Raw genomic sequence first — 18206 nt, forward strand, 5'->3', positions numbered from 1 at the left:
TTAATGTCAGACAGCCACTCAGCGCATACCGCAATGATGATCTTCTTCAGTTCTTGCTTGACATTGAAATAAGTCTCATGACCGTCTAGGGCTCGTTCAACATTCAAACTGGTTTGAAATTGCAGTGTGGCACAGCCACGTGGTCAGTCATGATATGCATGATATCCTAGAAGACTTTGCCACCCTCGCCGTCTAGGTCCGGTACAATTTCGAACCGCATTGACGATCTGGTAGGTTGAACGGATGTATCCTCTCCCACTGCATCACCAGGCGCCGCACCCCGACCATCTAGGAAACGGATTTGCACCCGTTCATTCATCATACCGCCATCATTTTCAAACCCCGCAAGCGCTTCTAGTCCGCCCGCCGAAGAAGCCATCATGAGATGGATTGGGTTCGACGCATCAAATGAGAGACCGATGCAAGGGTGAATGCGCTCCTGAATTAGACTGAACGTCGCAGCTGCAACAGTGACCGCCCAGATGACCGTGAAGACGCCGATGATATAGATGTATGTAAGGCGTCCACTGTACCAGCCATAGGTCGCCACAAACATGGTTCCGCTCAGGGGTTTGAAAGCACTTTCGTCCAAGTACAAGTCCGACATCGCGGTGGCCGCGCCTTCCGCAAGGTATGCGGAACGAAGGTACTGCAGCGCATAAGCCTACAAAGGATGTAAGACGTGCTCATTCACTTACTGTGGCAGAAAACTCTACGACGCCGCGGAAGTAGTATTCCTGTGAGACTCGTGAGCAAAAAGCTTGTATACCGTCTAAACTGAAAAAAGTTGCTAACCAGTATTTCATTCATTGAGCCTGTGTTGTATAATCTGTTAAGCCGTAGCAGCTCCCCCAAAGGATTATTATATGTCGTTTGGGTGGACAAGGACAACTCCTCCACTACGCTCCTTATAAAGTAGGTGACATTCATACTGTGGTTCTGGAGTGGCTGGATATCACGGGGCTGATCAATAGAGATGTTTCCATTGCTGTATGTCACATCGAATGAGGCCACATATGGTGCAACCTTGCAGACCGTTGCATTCAAGAAACTATATCCCGCTTTGCCCTGTAGGATGATGTCTAAGGTGGCAGCCATGATGAGCATCGGCACTACCGAAGTTACCAAACTCCTTACCGAAAGATGGGACGGCGATCATGTATGGGCCAGGACAAACAACAATCCCGAGAAGGCCATCGCGGTCATCAAGAGCCTGGAATTCTACTGTCGTCCAATAGCTGACACCAACTAACAAGCAATGTCAGGCCGCGTCACATACATGTGTGCGGTACAGACGTACTGCCGAGAGGACAATGTGCTGCCCATTCCCAAGTTATAGTCCCTCCTCCGAAGGCGGAGGAAGGATTATCCAGAATACTCAAGGAGTACTCCTTTGGGTCTGGGACGCCACAAGTAACATTCGCAGAAAGGCCCTGTTGTGTCACGGTATAATTTCTAGCAAGCCCGGAACGGACCCGATGTTCTTTATTGACTACCGAGGTATTGACAGCCACTTTTCCACCGAAGTACTGAAGGCCAACACCACCGGGGGTCAACGAGTTACCTGCAAAATCTTCGATTGCTGGAACAATGCCACCTAGGAGAGAAATCAGTCACTAATCCGGGTACATTGTTGGATGAGGCGCACTGCTCGATTTACTGTATGATACACCATTGAATGCGAAGATACTGTTATCTCCGCCTGCGATAGCCAAACGTGTGGCTGAAGCCCCACTCATGGGCGACATAATGTCGAGAATATTGTAAACATTCGTGTATGCTATGATGAAGTCATTGGTTATCCAGTCACGACATATATACAGGGCTTACAGATTGAAGAGGCGTTCATATCAAGACCCAGTTTGGCATCGAAGGCGGGGCTTCCGAGATCCAGATCTTTGCCTTCGATTGGTACAGGCCACAACAGACGTGTCGGTAACAATAATGTCGTCCAGCTGTGACATGTTAGGAATTGATTGCGGCGCTCATGGACATAGTTACAAACCTTGAATTGAGGAGTGTGACCAAACCAACGATAACCAGCGTGAACAGTGAGAGAACACGGTAGTTCCATCGAAGAAGAGGTTGAGGTCTGGAGAGAGCTATTGCGGTGTGAAATTTGACCAGCGATATTGGTCGAGTAATATAATGGCTAAGTGCGTTTTTGACAGCGATCGAGAAAAGACTATAATGCCGATGCGGATGTCAGCGAAGCCCTATGTGCACCAGCTATCTGTACTTACGCCGTGGTGATTACTGACAGAATCGTGGATATCACGGTAGATATCAGGGTGAGTACAGTAGGATATCTCGTGATGAGGATGGCGTCGGAGTCGGGGAGGATCACAAATTCTTGATGCCAAACTATAATCATGAACGCCCAACAAAGAGCGAACAAACAAGTCGAGACGAAGATTGTCAACACCAATAGAAGCTTCTGCACGGCCATCGGAAACTATGCGCATGTGGGTTGGGAAGCTCGAGTTCGCGTCGATGACCAGTGGTTATAAGGAGCGAATGGAACTCCGCACAGATAATTTACTGAGTAAATTGTACAAGAATCTTGCCCTTCAGTCATCTGAATGTGACGGGCGTTTTTAATGTACAGTGGAGAATACATACTCATGTGCAAAGCAGAGCGAGCGCTCATTGTGGACCCTTGATGCATAGCAGGCAGGTTAAACCCTGTCATTACATCCCAGAGAGGATTGCCATCGAAAGAGTGTTTATGCCGTGGACAACGACATGCCATCCTAGCATGGCACCAGTGCGGCAGCCAATAGCAAGTCTAGAAAGAAGCTGTTTGAACCAGTCAGGGAGTGACCTCGTTGAAACGCCCATCAAAGCCTAAATTACACTTAGGGACAACGACATAAGGCCTGCATGCACACTAGTGGACATTTGTATGAAATGCAGTAGAAGAGGTGGTTTGCCGGATTGAGACTTATCTGGTAACTTTTTAAATCAATTTGACAGTGTGAAAAGCATTCTGTGAGGCGTGGTGGCAGCAAATTGTAGCTTGAGCCAAATCTCGGGTCCAGATTGGTAGAAATTAGCTATAATAGGCGTCTAATGGAGGGTCCAAAGCGCTTAAAGGCAACATTAATGGCGGACAGCAGCTATGATAAGCTTAGGAAACCCACCTGCATGCATGCTAGTAGTTTTTTAGACTAAATCAATTTTGCTAGATTAAGATAAGATCAGAATTCTAAATCACACCTTGGGAGTATGAAAAGCACCCTTCATCAGAATGCATCTCGGTTCCACCAGTACAGGGCGGAAAGCGGGGGGCAAGAAAACCACGAAGAACACACGTAATGATCACATTCCAGTCCGGACCAAATGGTAGCGAACTCTCCCACGGATGGCCTGGCCTTATACTCGTGGTCGTGGTTGTGCAAGTCCTGCCTACCAAATGAAGCGAACTTGGGCTGACGATGGTATGGACGGCGCATAAGACGGTTTAAGCTCGTCTCGCTCAGCGACGGTATCTAGCTTCGTCGGCCCACGAGAGCCTTTGCCAGTGTCATTCAGCTCACAAAGGCGTCATTCCTGCCGACCTCGGTCGAAATCCGGCGGAATTTGCGTACTCAACTCTCAGGCACTCTTGTGGCCTCGTTCATCGGACAGATCGTGACTGACGCAAGCCTTTCCAGAAATGTGCGCGCTTGCAGCAGCGTTCAGGGTATGTGCGGGGGACACAGTAGGTAGGGCAGACGGCGCGAAAGTGTGCGAGGAAGCGATCTGTTGAGGCAAAATTTGTGCAAGGATATACGATATACATGATGGTGTCCCGCTCTCGTTTCTTGCGACAGGCGAATTATTGCCATGGTACCCAACTAGGCTTTCTTCAACATTTTCATCGACATCCTCATCAGCGCCCCCACACCCACACAGTTCATCTGCCAAACTTCTCTTCTCATCTCATATCCTAGGCTACTTCCGATCTATCTTAAACTTCTTCATCTCCATGTATATGGTCATCATCATCAATTCCTTTTGCACCCTCGATATATTTGATCCTAAAGTCCTCCCTAGGCATTCGCAGCCCACCTCCAGCCCCAGACAATGACTTGGTACAAAAACGAGTTCATGAATTAGAGTGTGCGCCATATGGCGTGGTCTCATCCAAGGATGAACATTGTTCAGAAGTCTGCGATAGCTCGAATGCGCTGAGAATGTCTCCGAGTTGGCTCGTCGTGTTGTTGACACAAACCTCGACGTAGCGCCGGCCCACGACAAGGCATGCATTCTTGATTAGCCCCTTCGGAATAGACATGTACATGAGAGAGAAATTGCAGCTCTCTTAGGACGAGGGACGTGACAAATAACCATTATTCTTTGCGCATGTACGAATGACGTCCACACATCTTGAAGGTGCGGTATTTATAGCTCTTGATGAGGCAGGTCAGCCGCATGCTTGCGGTGCTGGAGAAAGTACTGTGAAGTGATATTATATTGTTGAGTGTGGGGATTGTGCAGCATCTTGTAAGAGAGGTCGGATGACTCCGAGGTTATCATAAGATTATATATTGTACATGTGTATTGTATGGAATGGCATATACCCAGCGGCCTACTTCGGAATATTTGTCTCCTTTTCCGGTTCAATTGTGAACCACATTCTAGTTGCACTGGCTGGAACGGACGTCCCCTCTTCGGCTGCATTACCATGCACCACACCTAGGTCGTCTAGGAGGCGCACTCGTACATGTTCATTATTCTGAGCACTGTCAACGTGAAAACCTGCGATGTTTTCCAGTCCTCCCGCCGAAGATGCCATCATGAGATGGACCGGGTTCGATGCATCAAATAAGGGACGGGAGCGGAAACGCCCCTGGATCAGACCATATCCCGCAGCTGAAACAGTGATGGCCCAGATTATCGTGAAAACTCCGATAAGATAGGCGTATGTGGGGCGTCCAATAGACCAGCCGTAGGTCGTCACGAACATGGTTCCGTTCAGGGATGCGAAAGCACTTTGGTCAGAGTACAAGGTTGGCATTGCGGTGGCGGCACCTTCTGCAGAGTAGGCAGAACGAAGGTACTACAGCACATCAGCCCCCTTCTGGAAAAAAGGATAGGTAAGACGTGATAATTGACTCACAGTGGCAGAAAACTCTACTACCCCACGGAAGTAGTCTTGCTGTCAAACTCGTAAGAAAGTGTGGTCTACACTGAGTAAACAAGGCAGAAATTACTTACCAGTACCTCATACACTGGGCGCGCGGACAGGTTTATTTCATTAAGCTGTAGCAGCTGCCCTAAAGGATTGTCGTATAGAGTCTGACTATATAGAGACAGTTCCCACACCACCATCATTATGACGCTGGTGACATTCACGCTGTTGTGCTGCAATGGCTGGACATTACGAGGCTGATTCATAGTGACATTTCCATTGTTGTATGTCACATCGAATGAGGCCACGTACGGGGAAACATTGCAGACTGTTGCATTCAAGAAATTGTATCCCGCTTCGCCCTGGAAGAAGATGTCTATGATGGAAGCTAGGATCAACATTGGCACTTCCCGTGTTGAGCTCACATACCAAAAGAGGTGGCATTTGCGGTTGGACCCAAGGTCGGATTGGGACAAACAAGGATCCCTAGAAAGCCAGTGGTAGAGTTCCCGTTCTCAGGCTGTAAGGCTACAGTCGGCCAGATGCTATGAGTTTCTGACAAGCAACATCAGGCTGCATCGATTCGGGAATGCCGTGCAGACGTACGACCGAGAGGACATGTTGCTGTCACATTCCAAAACATAATCCCGTAGTTGTTGACAGCAGAATCGTTGACTTGAACACTCATCGAGTACTGAGGATCGTTTGGGTCGAGGGCACGACACGTGATGCTCGCTGAAAGACCCTGTTGTGTCACGGTATAATTTCTTGAGAGCCCAAAATATTCGTGATTGAGGGCCGATGTCGTATTGACAGCGACTTTTCCACCGTAGTAGTCAAGACCGGTATTACCACTGTTCAAAGATGTGCCTGCAAATTCTTCGACCGCTGGAAGAATCCCACCTTGGGACGGAATGAGTTCCTGATATAGATTTGCTATGATATCAGAGCGCACTGGTAGATTCGCTGTATGAGACACCATTGAAGGCAAAGACACTGTCATTTCCGCCTGCAACAGCCGAACGTGTCGCCGAAGCCCCGCTCATGGGCGACATAATCCCTACGAGGTTAATGAAATTCTTAAATGCTACGATGGAGTTATTGACAGCTAGCCAAGAAATAGTGATATACCACTCTCACATTGGTTACTTGTGTAGTAGAAGTCACGACCTAGTTTCGCATCGAAGGCGCTGCTTCCGAGATCCAGATCTTTGCCTTCGATGTAAACCGGCCACGTAAGGCGTGTTGGCAATAGCAATGTCGTCCAGCTATGATAGGTCGTCAGTCAGCTGCGACGCTCATAAGAAAAGTTTCAAACCTTGAATTGAGGAGTGTGAGCAAACCGACGATAACCAATGTTATAAGAGATAGTCTGCGGTTGCTCCACCGAAGAAGAGGTTGAGGTCTAGTGAGGGCTATCGCGGTGTGAAGATTGACTAGTGATATTGGCTGAGTGATGTAATGGCTAAGTGCCTGCTTGACAGCGATCGAGAACAGACTGCAATGCCGATGTACTTGAATGTCAGCTAAGTTCGTGAACCAGCTATCAGAGCTTACGCTGTAATGGTTACCGACAGAATTGTGGATATCACAGTGAATATAAGAGTCAGCACAGTAGGATATTTTGCGATGAGCATGACTATGGGGTCGCGGAGAATGACATATTTTCGATGCCACAAGTAGAGGATGAACCCCCAGCATAGAGAGAATATGAAAGTAGAGGTGAATATCGTGAACACTAACAGAAGCCTCTGCAGATCCATGATGAAAATTCGCAGGGTAATTAGGAAGTTCAAGTCAATGATCAGTATTTATAAGAGATGTGTGGGACGCGCCATTTACCGCATTTCAAACATGCGGGACACGAGAATTCGACCCGTAATGTTTTGGCATCTCAGTTTGACAAGGATTACCATACATACTCCTGTGCAAAGGGATGACACACATACACCCTGAGTTCTTGAGCGCACCTGTCCTGAATCCACATCAAACCCTGTCACTCCATCTCAAATTGGTCTGAACGAGAGCTAGAAAAATACTTGCCATCAGTTAGTTTACATCGTGCTGACATGGCATTGTTACTGACGCTCACCTGTAAACATGACAAGTGGCGCTGACCACATACCGATGGACTGGGCCAGGCCCATGATGGGGTAATAGGGGCCTGGGTCGGGTAAGGTTTGACCGGGCGCAAGCCCTCTGAAGCCCCAAGCCAGGCCCGGCACATTACTGCCAATAACAGAATCGCGGGGCATAGACTTTCCCGCTCTTGTGTAGCCTCGTTGATCGCACGGATCATGTCCAATGGCAATCTGCTAGTACTTCCGATCTCATCTATCAGACTGTCTCCTGGCGCGTGCACTTCAAGCATCCTTCACGATGACACAGGTCGGTCGTAATACTTGCGGTAGCGGAAAAGTACTGTGGAGTGCGTTGAATTGTTGAGTATGGGGACTTGGTAGCATGTTGAAAGAGACGGATCAGAGCTCTGGAAAATGTGTGACTGACTTGCCGAAAACCATTATGGGACGCAGCAGATAGCCGGCTTAAGTCACACGTAGGGCGGACAGCGCTCCAAGCTCAAGATACGCTTCTATTTTGTGTGGACTGTGGAATAGCATATACCCGGCAGCTTAGCCCTCCTTATTCGATTCAGTCGTGAACCGTACCTTGTAAGCGCTGGAATTCTCCTCTCCTCTCTCGCTGCATCACCGCGCGTTACACCATGATTGTCCAGGAGGCACACCAGTACCTGTTTGTTACTCTTAACGCCGTCATTTCAAACCCTGTAAGGTTTCCCAGTCCTCCCGCCGAAGATGCCATCATGAGATGGACCGTGTTAGATGCATCAAATAAGGGATCTGAGCGAGTGCGTTCCTGGATCAGGCCGTACGCTGCGGCTAAACCAGTGACAGATGTCCGTGAAAAGCCGGGGAAAATAGATGTGTGTATGTGAGGTGTCCGCTAGACCAGCCGTAGGTCGTCACGAACGTGGTCCCATTGAAGGATTTGAAAGCGCTTTCGTCCGAGTACAAGTTCCGCAGTGTGGAGTTCGCACCCTCTGCAGTGTAGGCAGAATGAAAGTACTACAGCATATCAGCCCCCGCTAAAAAAGGATATGTAAGACGTGATGATTGACTCGCAGTGACGGAAAACTCCACCATACCGCGGAAGTAGTCCTCCCGTTGAACTTGGTCTACCTGGCATGAGGCGTCGGGGCATAGTGGCTTGGATATTGGCTTAGAAATGTCCCCATCCAGGATATGCTAACAGAGAATCAGAAATGCCCCAAAATAATGCAATCCAGAAGGCTGATAGAAGAGCGATATTGCAGACGAGGGTGAAGTTATGTCAGTAGCAAGGTGTCTCCTCCGAAGGTTGAGCCGACAAACCAATGCCAACTTTCAGGCCTGCACTGACCCGGGTTTTCAACACTTTCAGTCTTGCAAAATTCCAACCGAAAGTTTGAATCTAAACCTGGCCGTATCTCTCCAAACCTCAGGCCACCCTAGTAGAGCGTCCAGAGCGAAGTGCCCTGCATGCACATCCCTGGATTAGGAGGAACGCATGTCGCCTGGGAGACTAATTCAGAGGCTAAGCCAAAATTCGCGAGCCTTTGGTCAGCGTCTGCATCAGGCAGTTTGTGCCCTGACCCACCGAGAGTCCCACATTTCGCAGTCTTTTGCTTTTATCCAATGCTCAAGGCTGATGGAATGCTAGTATGAAAAGTCTTATCCGAGTCGTTGACTGAAGAGCACTCTGCCCTGAAGAGCTTGTCCAAGTAACAAGAGGCTTGCATAGGCCGCCTAGACATGGCTGACGAATTCGAAAGCCGCGTATTTCAAGTTGTGGACCTGTTAGTGGCGCACGATAATCCTTGAGGCTCACTCGTAACTGGAAGCACTGGAAGTGTGCCAAAATTTCAAACTTGAAGCGGTCAAGCGTGAGCAACGGTGAAAGACAAGAATGACACGAGTTTTGCACTGCACGAAGATTATATCCCGACATACAACCTTGAACCGACATAGTCGGAGGGGACTTGCATCACGTGACTTGCGGGCGTCCGACCAAAAATTCAAAATCACAAAGCTTGAAATATGTTCGCCTGACTTTAAGCTTCAACATGTGGCGGGTCGGTAACCCATGTCGGTTTAGTCGGTTCTACAAGATATAAATGATCTGCTGGTATAATATTGTACGAATGAGTGAATGGGATTAGATATGTAGCGATCCTCCAGCCTAGTCAAGTCCATTCTATATCGTCTACCGCGCCATGATCGCCTGCGTTTTAACCCCTGCCTCATCTATGGCCTGTTGGAATGCAATCAAATGCTCCTCCGCAACCCTTCTGCAATTGAGATCTGCTCCTTCCTGCTCCCACTGCTCAATGCGTCCGCGACTGCGCTCCGCGCCTTCCCACTCCCCGCGCAAGCCACCAAAGCGGTTCTTTAACGCACGAATCCGCCGACCTGAATCTGCAGTAGCGGCCCCATTCACCTGCGCCTGCTCTGATATTGTTGTAAGCGATGAGAGAAGTGCCGCCGTATGTGTTCGCAGCTGCACCAGGTGCGGCAGCGGTGCAGTAGCACTGGAGGACTGGGGTGCAGTGAATGAGGGCTTTTGAGGTGACGAAGGTAGGGACGGTGCATAAGACGATTCAAGCTCGTCTTCCTCAGCTACGGTATCCAGCCTCATCGGTGCAGGTTCGCTCTCGCCCTCGTCGATGTCATCCAACTCACAAAGGACATCATTCCCACCGACCTCAGTCGAAAGCCGGCGGAATTCACGCTCGTACGCTATGAGCTCGCGCACCTGACTTTCCCGCTCTTTTGTGGCCTCGTTAATCGAACGGATCATGTCCGATGCCAGGCTTTCCAGGACGTGTGCGCTTGGAGTAGCATCCGAGCTGTGTGAGGAGGATAAAGTAGGTAGAGCATCAACGGCGCGTAAATGTGCGAGGAACTGATCTGTTGAAGCGAGGTTTTGCGCAAGGATCTCCATGGCGTCTTGCTCTCGTCTTCTTGGGACAGGCGATTCATCATCATAATCCCCATCTAGACTGTCTTCAACATCTTCATCGGCATCCTCATCAGCGGCCCCACTCCCACTCCCACTCAATTCGTCCGCAAAACTAGAGCCTCCCATCTCATCGGCTAGACTACTTCCAATTTCATTCGCCAGACTGTCCCCTGGTGCGTGCACTTCACGCTCCTCGTTTCCACGTACGCAGTCATCGTCATCAATGCCTTCTGCGCCTTCGTCGTAGTCAATCCCAAACTCCTCCGCGAGCATACGCGACCCGCCTCCGGGCTCAGGCATTAGTGCGACGGCGAGTTCATGAGCCAGAGAGTGTGCGCCATTTGGCATGGTCTGATCTAAGGATGAGAGCGGTTCGGAAGCCCGCGTCGACTTGCGCGGCGAGGAAGACTGGTGTCTAGCGTGCGACATTGTACCGCTCGTGGATAGAAGTTGAATGGATGATGTATTATAGCGCGTCTATATATGACACGGACGCGTGTCGGTGCTGCGATGATATCTTGAATGAGCGAAGTGGTGTGTAGTACTTGTTTATAAGCCGTGGTTGTTTAGCCGTTATGGCTCAGAAATATAGATTCAGGTGGCACTGCCTGGTTGAGACAGTGAAAGGACAGACAAAGACTACGGCTTAGTAATCACATATCCTCTGCTTTTCTCAATCACCTACGATACCATCTTGTTCATACTTTGTCTGTCCATACTCACAGTACTCACTGAGCGTCCTTTCTAGCGACCGATCCCATACTCCATTAACGTCTGACATTTCTTTTTTCCTCTGACCCTCTCAATTTTATTCATTTATTTATCCTACTCATCACAATGGCTGGCTACTTCTCGAACCACTCGCAATTCCAGACTCGTTTTGCAAATGTAGCATCTAGCACTACCACAACCACAACCACAGCTACAACCACACCCACCATTACAACAGAGACGCGTCCGCGACCCCCTACAAGCAGGCATTTCTCCACTTCCGTCTCACACCCGCCACACGAAGACCGTGACCGGGGCGCCGATGTTCCCGCGCCGCTATCCGTTCACCCTCTCCGGAATACGTATGTTCGTGGCTTCCTTCTCATTCTCATCCGTGACTGACACCTATTTCCACCAGGTGGGTTTTTTGGTTCCGACAACAGCGCGCTCCGGGAAATAAAATCACTAATTATGAGGAAGGCATCAAAAAAATCGCTTCTTTCTCCAGTGTTGAATCTTTCTGGGGACTTCAAACACATCTCTCACCCCCCTCTGCACTCGTGCCCACTACAGACTACCTCCTGTTCCATGCTGGTGTTCGCAGGCCTGTGTGGGAAGACCCCCTGAATCGTACTGGTGGGAAGTGGATTGTGCGATTGCGTAAGGGAGTAGCAGACAGGGTGTGGGAGGACCTCGTTATGGGTGTTGTGGGCGACATGTTTGATGAATGTAGTACACAGGGGGAAGGGGAAGAAGGAGGGTGGCCAGAAATTTGTGGTTGCACCATCAGCGTGCGTCAGAGTGAGGATATCGTGAGCTTGTGGAACCGCGTCGATGGGGACGCTAAGGTGCGGGAGAAAATTCGGTATGTCATTTGCATTTTTTTCTCATAATTTAGATGGTCTGATTGGTGTTATAGGGATACCTTACGTGTTGTGCTCAACCTTCCTCCATCGACTATCATGGAATATAAATCTAATAACGGTGTGCTCTCTCCATCCATCTGCGATCCATGTTATTGATGCAATCACAGACTCCATGCAAGATAAATCCTCATTCCGCAATTCCGCAATCGAGAGGATGCCCACCATCGCTGCTGCGTCGTGACAGTCTTTTTTGGTGTCATGGCACGAATCCTGTTCATTCTATCCTGTGTTTTTGGTGTACATGCAACATCACACGAACATAATACTTTCTTGATGTCCTGATTTTCTTATCAGCATACAAGGAAATAATCGAATATGAAACTGTAGCTCGAATTTTGAATTGTAGTAGCAGACAGTTGTAGGGTTTTTTGTGGAACCCGACAAGTACTCCAACACAGATTATTCATTGCTCTCAAGCCCAGCGCTAGCTGACTGAGTAGTGGGAGGATAACTATAATATTTCGGCAATTTTTCGCTGCCACGAAACTCCGCGGCGCTGGCCTCAAGTTCGATCGATGGGATCGACCAATTGATTGTGGACTAGCGGGATCGCGGGCTTGAGCTTGATCAGTCAAGTATCACTGGTACTATGTCCCTCCCCCACAAGAATGAGGAGTACGGTACCGAAGTGTACTGGTGAGTAGCCAGTTATCTGCTTCCGAGAACTTTGATTCACGGAGCAACGTCGGTATAAAGGGATAAAAGATACGAGCAGTATGTCTTTGTCTGCTCTCTTGATGAGTCATGAGATACCGTAAATGATTAGAGAAGCTGAGGATGCCTCTTTTGACTGGTTCAAGACCTATGCGGATGTTGCAGATGTCATCCGCAAGCTCATCCCCAGTAAAGATGCACGCATCCTAATGCTCGGTTGTGGAAATTCGAAGTTTTCGGAGGAAGTGAGTCTTCTTGCATCTGCCATGTAATCTCGCAACTAACACCGTCGAGCAGATGTGGGAAGATGGGTACAAAAACATTGTCAACGTTGACGTACGCCTCTTGCCTTTATGCTGCAGAGGTCTTAATTTACCTCGTAAAGTATTCACCAGTTGTGATCGAGAAGATGCGCAGCCGGCACAAAGATGTGCGCCCAGAGATGACATGTAGTGATTTCCACAGAAAATACCGAAACACATACTAATTATCTGATAGGGGAAGTGAAGGATGTCCGGACTCTGGACGGTCTTGATTGCTCATCCTTTGACGTCGCCATCGACAAAGGTACATGGTGGATTTCAGTTACCATCTTCCTGAATCTCACGCTGTCCCGTCCCAGGGACAATGGATGCAATGATGACGTCTTCCACAGATGTCTGGGTATGTTTAATCAATCCTGACAACGTACGATGTGCCACTGATGTTATTCTGTCGTTCCCACAGGAACCACCAGAACAAGTGATCAAAGACTGTACAGCAGAGGTGTATCAGGTCTTACGGTCAGTCGCTTCACAACATCTTCACACTTTCTGGCCTCACGGGCACTGGCAGCGTACTTAAGCCCAATGGCATCTTCATCTACATCACCTTTGGACAACCGCACTTTCGAAGACGATATCTCACTGGTGCACACGTAACACGAAAGACTTCACTTGAGATCAATCAACTGGGAGAATCTTTCCATTACTACATGTATACTATGCGGATGCTCTGAAGTTTCCGCTCTGCTTGTATGTACTGTACTGAGCACCTACCCTTGACCTACCCGTCCACGCTGCTGCAATAGATTTGGAGTGTGTGTCAAATTAGGAAATTCAAACCCCTGACTAGCGATATTAATAGGCAGTCAAATATTAATAAGGTACTGCTACCTCGCACACAACGTCACCAAAACGTTGGGGTTCACTCTTACCATCACGAGCTCGAGGCTGGTATCAATCTGTAATGCCTATGCATGTACAACGCCATGAGCATTTTTACTTCACTTTTGTCACTTTTTTGGTGAGTCATTATTGAGCGATCTTGCAGCAGCTCATTCTGTCTGCGCTACTAGGTCGAGGACTGCTTGTTCAGAGTACCTCGTGACACCCTAGAGGCGCAGTCAGACATCTTTCGCGATTTATTTCTATTGCCTGTTGATGCCGACAAAGCTGAGGGAGACTCAGACACAAATCCTATCGTTCTTGAGGGCATTCTGAAGGAAGAATTTCAGTCTCTCATGAAGGTCTTATATCCCATGTGAGAACTTATCAGGATGGCTTCATTTATTTGTGACTTTGGGCCTGACGCGTTTGACTTTGTCAGGCCTTTTACCCGTTTAACCCCGTCTCCGGACGGACTTCCAGCAACCCTCGAGGAGTGGACGGGCATACTGAAGCTGTCCAGAATGTGGGGTTTCACCAGCATCCAGGAATTTGCCATCCAACAGATGGAGCCTATACTTGCTACGAGACCTCTGGACAAAGTTGCACTTGCTCAGGATTATGGGGTCACAGAATGGCTGGTCCCGGGTTTGCTGCAATTAGCAAGGAGAGAAGAGCCCGTTGGACCAGAGGATGTACGGAAACTTGGACTGGATACTGCGTTAAAGCTGGCCGATGTCCGGGAGAGTGCACAGTCCACCATACCAACTTGGACTCAACGATATTATATGAATCCCATCGACCGTTCAGTTGATATGCCCGTCATAACTGCGACTGGTCCTCGAGGATCTACTTCATGCGATTTTACCAATCGAATCCGTCAAGTATTTAGTTTGGAGGACTCCTCGGAGTACTAGTGACTCGGATTTCAAACACCAATTTGCATACTTTAGTGTATCCATATGACAGCCCGACGTTACCATTGTACTAGTATAATTACTCACGAAGATGGTGAACTGCGAAGTAGTCGTAAAACCGTACGACTTGGAGGAAGTAATCAATGTTTACATGTCCACGAGGCTCGTTGCTTGTCACAGTGTATGTGATTCATATGATCGTGCTACTGATCAAATTCAAGTTTGTGTCCGAAGTACTCCTAACTCAGAAGATATCGATGAAGACAATCGTTCACTCCTAACATCACGAGGGATGCCTACAGCCCAACATCATGCGCAATTTTACTTCACTTTGGTCACCTTTCTGGTGAGTCATTAATATTATTTGGCCTCCATGCAGCAACTCACTGTCTATGTCAGGTCGAGGACTGCTTGTTCAGAGTGCCTCGTGACATGCTAGAATCGCAGTCGGACGTCTTTCGCGATTTATTTCTACTGCCTGTTCAGACTGGCAAAGCCGAGGGACACTCGGACACAAACCCTATTGTTCTCGCGGGCGTTCAAAAGGCGGAATTCCAGTCTCTCATGAAGGTTTTGTATCCCATGTGAGTACTTATTAGTTACAATGGCTTCATTGATTTGTGACTTTGAGCCTAACGGTGTTTGACTTTGCCAGGACGTTTACCCGCTTACCGTCTCAAGACGGACTTCCAGCAACCCTCGAGGAGTGGACGGGCATACTGAAGCTGTCCAGAATGTGGGGTTTCACCCGCATCCAGGAATTTGCTATTCAAAAGATGGAGCCTATACTTGCTACGAGACCTCTGGATAAAGTTGCATTTGCTCAGGATTACGGGGTCACAGAATGGCTGGTCCCGGGCCTGCTGCAACTGGCAAGAAGAGGGAAGCCCGTTGGACTGGAGGATGTACAAAAACTTGGACTGGATACTGCGTTAAAACTAGCCGAGGTTCGAGAGAGCGCCACACAGGCCACTGTGTCAGGTGAGCGATGGGATTCCGCCTCCGGCCGTTCAGTTAAGACAGTCGGCATCACTGCGACTGGTTCTCGAGGTGCTAATTCGTGCGATTTTACCAATCGAATCCGTCAAGTACTTCATTTGTAGGGGTGATTTCAATATTCTATATATGATAGCCTGGTGGTACCACGTGTTAGTATAATTCCCCACAAAGATGGTGAATTGGTGGTACAAACTGAGATGAGATATCCGATATCATAAGGATTCCGCGAGGTCAAGCATGCGCCATATCACGCTAGAAGAGTCGGGTAAATCGTTCGAAGCATGCAAGCAATATATCGATGACCTACAAGATATGATCAAACTAGTTTCAACGGTTGAAACAGAGGTCTCAACAAATAATATTGTTAACTTTTGGCGCAATACCGACCATTCGAGGCTAAGTTTGCAACGTTTGAGTTGTCTCATATGTGGTAATTTTGCTCTGGTTTTGAGTGGATATTTTGCGATCGCGAACTGGATTGCTGTTGCACTAGCATCTACCTGGAGCCACATCAATAGCTCCTTCAGCGTGCTGTCGCATTCGCGCACCGGCCCATCGTCTGTTCAGACTAGCACAAAGCGCTTGCCCTGCAGTGTTTCCGCGGAGGCGAACACGCCCCCGGATAGAGAGAAGTTCGTGTAGAAGCCTCTGACACATATCTTCCGGAGGGTGCTTCGATAGCTAGGAGCGCGATCTGCGCGACCTGCAACACTGTCAACCCAGTGTGAGTAGATCCATGGAGAGGAGATCAGTGATATGTGTTTGTCGATGCTGTTTTTGGCACTGATAATGTTGGATCAATACCTAGACCCTAAGACAGGTCTCCTATCAGACTGCAGTGCAAATTAGCACGGCTCAACGAAAATTACCCAATGTAACGACCTTTCTCTGAATTATGCTGCAATGCAAGACACTCTGAAGCAAAATTCATCAAAAACGCACATCAAAATAACACCTTCACATTTTCATAAAATCCAACCATCGGATTCTCCCCATTAACTAGCCTCGTCTTCCCAAGGTCTGCATATGTCTCCAAAAACTCTGCATGACTGAATACACTGCTCTTCCGCTCACCAACAGGAAGCCCACTCGCAGACGTCACGCCATCCAGAGGTGAGCGGCGAGCACGGGACGAGAAGAAACCGGCTCCAAGCGAAAGCGGAGACGTGCTCGATGCCAGCGGCGACACTCTTGCATACGAGAGCTCGTCCTGCTCATCCGCGTCGGGCCCCGCCTGTGACAACAAGAACTCGTACATCTCGCGAAGAGCAGTAAAGTCCGTCGGGAACATAATGTCGAACCAGCCTTGCTGCACGAAGACGCTCCCACACGGGATCATCGTTGTTCCAACGCGCGTTTGTACCACAGGGGCGTTCAAGCCTGGCACCGCATCCGGTAGCGACGAAAAGTCTGATAATAAAAGTCGGTGACGAGGAAAGTGCGTACGCAGTATCTTCAGTAGGCTTAGCAGCCTCGTCGGAATGTAATCTGGGGGTGAAAGGTTCGGTGCGAATGGCAAAGATGCGTATAATCTCCGCAAAGATGGCGAACGGAGGAAGCGTGGTAGCGGGGCAGGCAGTGACAGCCGCCTACGCAACGCGAGATAGGACGCGATGTGCGGATCACTGATCTTCGTGTAGAACGGTACGAACTCGCCCACTTCGTCGATGGCCACGACCCCCTGATACGCCTCCAGGGTCTTCAGATCATACCGTACCACATCGTGTGCAAAATTGTCGACCACCTCCGCTGCAACAACATAACATGGCGCGTGTTCCTTGCGTTCCCACCGGAAAACGCTCCGGTTCACCACGTCCACGACCTGGCCATGACCCTGTTGATGTAGGCGGTGTCGTTGCGCCCGTGCTAGCTTCTCGCTAATCTCAATGATTGTATACTGCGTGCGGTCATAAACCTCTGGGTACTGCGTCTTCAAGATATCCAGGATATTCAACGCCAGTGTGCCATTTCCGGCTCCCAGCTCGTAGACCTTGAAGTCCTCGTAAGGGAAGTATTTGAGCAAGTACTCCGACACCAAGCACTGAGCTATCGCCTGCCCATACCATGGCTGTAGCACATTTTAGGTATATATACCAATAACACGAGAAATCGAGTTGCACACCTTGAACAACTCTGTCGGAGTGTGCCATAGTTGCCTCCCGGGTCCATCCTCTTCTCCATTGCCAAACTCCATGTACCTCTTTGCAACGTCGACTTCGAACTCGGCACTGTCTCTATACTTGTTGAAATCAAAGCCTCCCTCAACACCACCGCAGTGCGGAGGTGCAGTGAAGATCGTGGCGCGCTTGCTAAAATAACCGTAGTGCGGGTTGTACAATGAATCCTCTATGAAATCTCGAACTAGCATCCGCACTCTAGTTGGCGGTTTACGATGAGACTCGAGGTCACGCGAGGAAAGCATCGGGTACTTGAGGTGTTTCGAGTCGACAGTAGTGGAGAAAGAGAAATCTGGATTGTAGTTAATTTTGTCATTGTGTTTCGGAGGCGGCTTGTCGTTCGCTGTCAGCGCCGTCGAAGAGAAGTAAACCTTGAGGTAAGTTTGTCGTTGACAGCGTCGGTGATTACATGTAAGTGCGCTGCGAAGCATTTGCTAGTCAAAACTCGTGAAATGGTGCTATGTAGTCACCCTTCAAAAGAGACACGAACGTTCCGTGGGACATCATGATGCACTGATGTCGAGTTGTTAAACTCCCGCTTT

The 18206-nt window shown here is 48.9% G+C and overlaps 7 protein-coding genes across 7 annotated transcripts; 3 read left to right on the plus strand and 4 right to left on the minus strand.

The window, feature by feature from the left end:
* Window positions 1-41: 41 nt before the first annotated feature.
* On the minus strand, window positions 42-2555 carry DEU56DRAFT_274005 (uncharacterized protein). The gene is made up of 9 exons (XM_041345415.1): window positions 2244-2555; window positions 2006-2185; window positions 1831-1955; window positions 1649-1780; window positions 1301-1597; window positions 1138-1248; window positions 796-1082; window positions 699-737; window positions 42-649 (listed from the first exon to the last, which is right to left on the minus strand). The coding sequence occupies exons 1-9, from the start codon at window positions 2447-2449 to the stop codon at window positions 167-169; spliced, it is 1860 nt and encodes a 619-aa protein (XP_041209815.1). The 5' UTR covers window positions 2450-2555; the 3' UTR covers window positions 42-166.
* Window positions 2556-4507: 1952 nt separating this feature from the next.
* DEU56DRAFT_940709 (uncharacterized protein) lies at window positions 4508-6879 on the minus strand (the record flags this gene model as incomplete). Its single annotated transcript, XM_041358903.1, has 9 exons — window positions 4508-5044; window positions 5105-5143; window positions 5203-5492; window positions 5546-5671; window positions 5723-6019; window positions 6072-6203; window positions 6257-6384; window positions 6435-6614; window positions 6674-6879. 9 exons carry the CDS (start codon window positions 6877-6879, stop codon window positions 4574-4576), a joined length of 1869 nt encoding a protein of 622 aa, XP_041209816.1. The 3' UTR covers window positions 4508-4573.
* Window positions 6880-9219: 2340 nt separating this feature from the next.
* DEU56DRAFT_795977 (uncharacterized protein) lies at window positions 9220-10766 on the minus strand. The gene has a single exon (XM_041352869.1). It carries the CDS (start codon window positions 10562-10564, stop codon window positions 9380-9382), a length of 1185 nt encoding a protein of 394 aa, XP_041209817.1. The 5' UTR covers window positions 10565-10766; the 3' UTR covers window positions 9220-9379.
* A 31-nt stretch (window positions 10767-10797) lies between these two features.
* On the plus strand, window positions 10798-12238 carry DEU56DRAFT_795980 (translation initiation factor eIF 4e-like domain-containing protein). Its single transcript, XM_041352870.1, has 4 exons — window positions 10798-11208; window positions 11265-11711; window positions 11766-11830; window positions 11880-12238. Exons 1-4 carry the CDS (start codon window positions 10973-10975, stop codon window positions 11951-11953), a joined length of 822 nt encoding a protein of 273 aa, XP_041209818.1. The 5' UTR covers window positions 10798-10972; the 3' UTR covers window positions 11954-12238.
* A 34-nt stretch (window positions 12239-12272) lies between these two features.
* DEU56DRAFT_795988 (S-adenosyl-L-methionine-dependent methyltransferase) lies at window positions 12273-13510 on the plus strand. The gene is made up of 9 exons (XM_041352871.1): window positions 12273-12408; window positions 12469-12486; window positions 12539-12671; window positions 12724-12762; window positions 12812-12875; window positions 12925-12993; window positions 13049-13089; window positions 13153-13208; window positions 13261-13510. The coding sequence occupies exons 1-9, from the start codon at window positions 12362-12364 to the stop codon at window positions 13421-13423; spliced, it is 630 nt and encodes a 209-aa protein (XP_041209819.1). The 5' UTR covers window positions 12273-12361; the 3' UTR covers window positions 13424-13510.
* A 70-nt stretch (window positions 13511-13580) lies between these two features.
* DEU56DRAFT_885326 (uncharacterized protein) lies at window positions 13581-15620 on the plus strand. Its single transcript, XM_041356181.1, has 5 exons — window positions 13581-13710; window positions 13763-13947; window positions 14014-14308; window positions 14888-15072; window positions 15144-15620. The coding sequence occupies exons 1-5, from the start codon at window positions 13654-13656 to the stop codon at window positions 15589-15591; spliced, it is 1170 nt and encodes a 389-aa protein (XP_041209820.1). The 5' UTR covers window positions 13581-13653; the 3' UTR covers window positions 15592-15620.
* A 705-nt stretch (window positions 15621-16325) lies between these two features.
* DEU56DRAFT_274177 (S-adenosyl-L-methionine-dependent methyltransferase) lies at window positions 16326-18148 on the minus strand. The gene is made up of 2 exons (XM_041345416.1): window positions 17610-18148; window positions 16326-17555 (listed from the first exon to the last, which is right to left on the minus strand). The coding sequence occupies exons 1-2, from the start codon at window positions 18093-18095 to the stop codon at window positions 16431-16433; spliced, it is 1611 nt and encodes a 536-aa protein (XP_041209821.1). The 5' UTR covers window positions 18096-18148; the 3' UTR covers window positions 16326-16430.
* Window positions 18149-18206: the final 58 nt, after the last annotated feature.

This window comes from Suillus clintonianus, assembly GCF_016758775.1.
Source record: "Suillus clintonianus strain FC179 chromosome Unknown DEU56scaffold_25, whole genome shotgun sequence".
Taxonomy (NCBI): domain Eukaryota; kingdom Fungi; phylum Basidiomycota; class Agaricomycetes; order Boletales; family Suillaceae; genus Suillus; species Suillus clintonianus.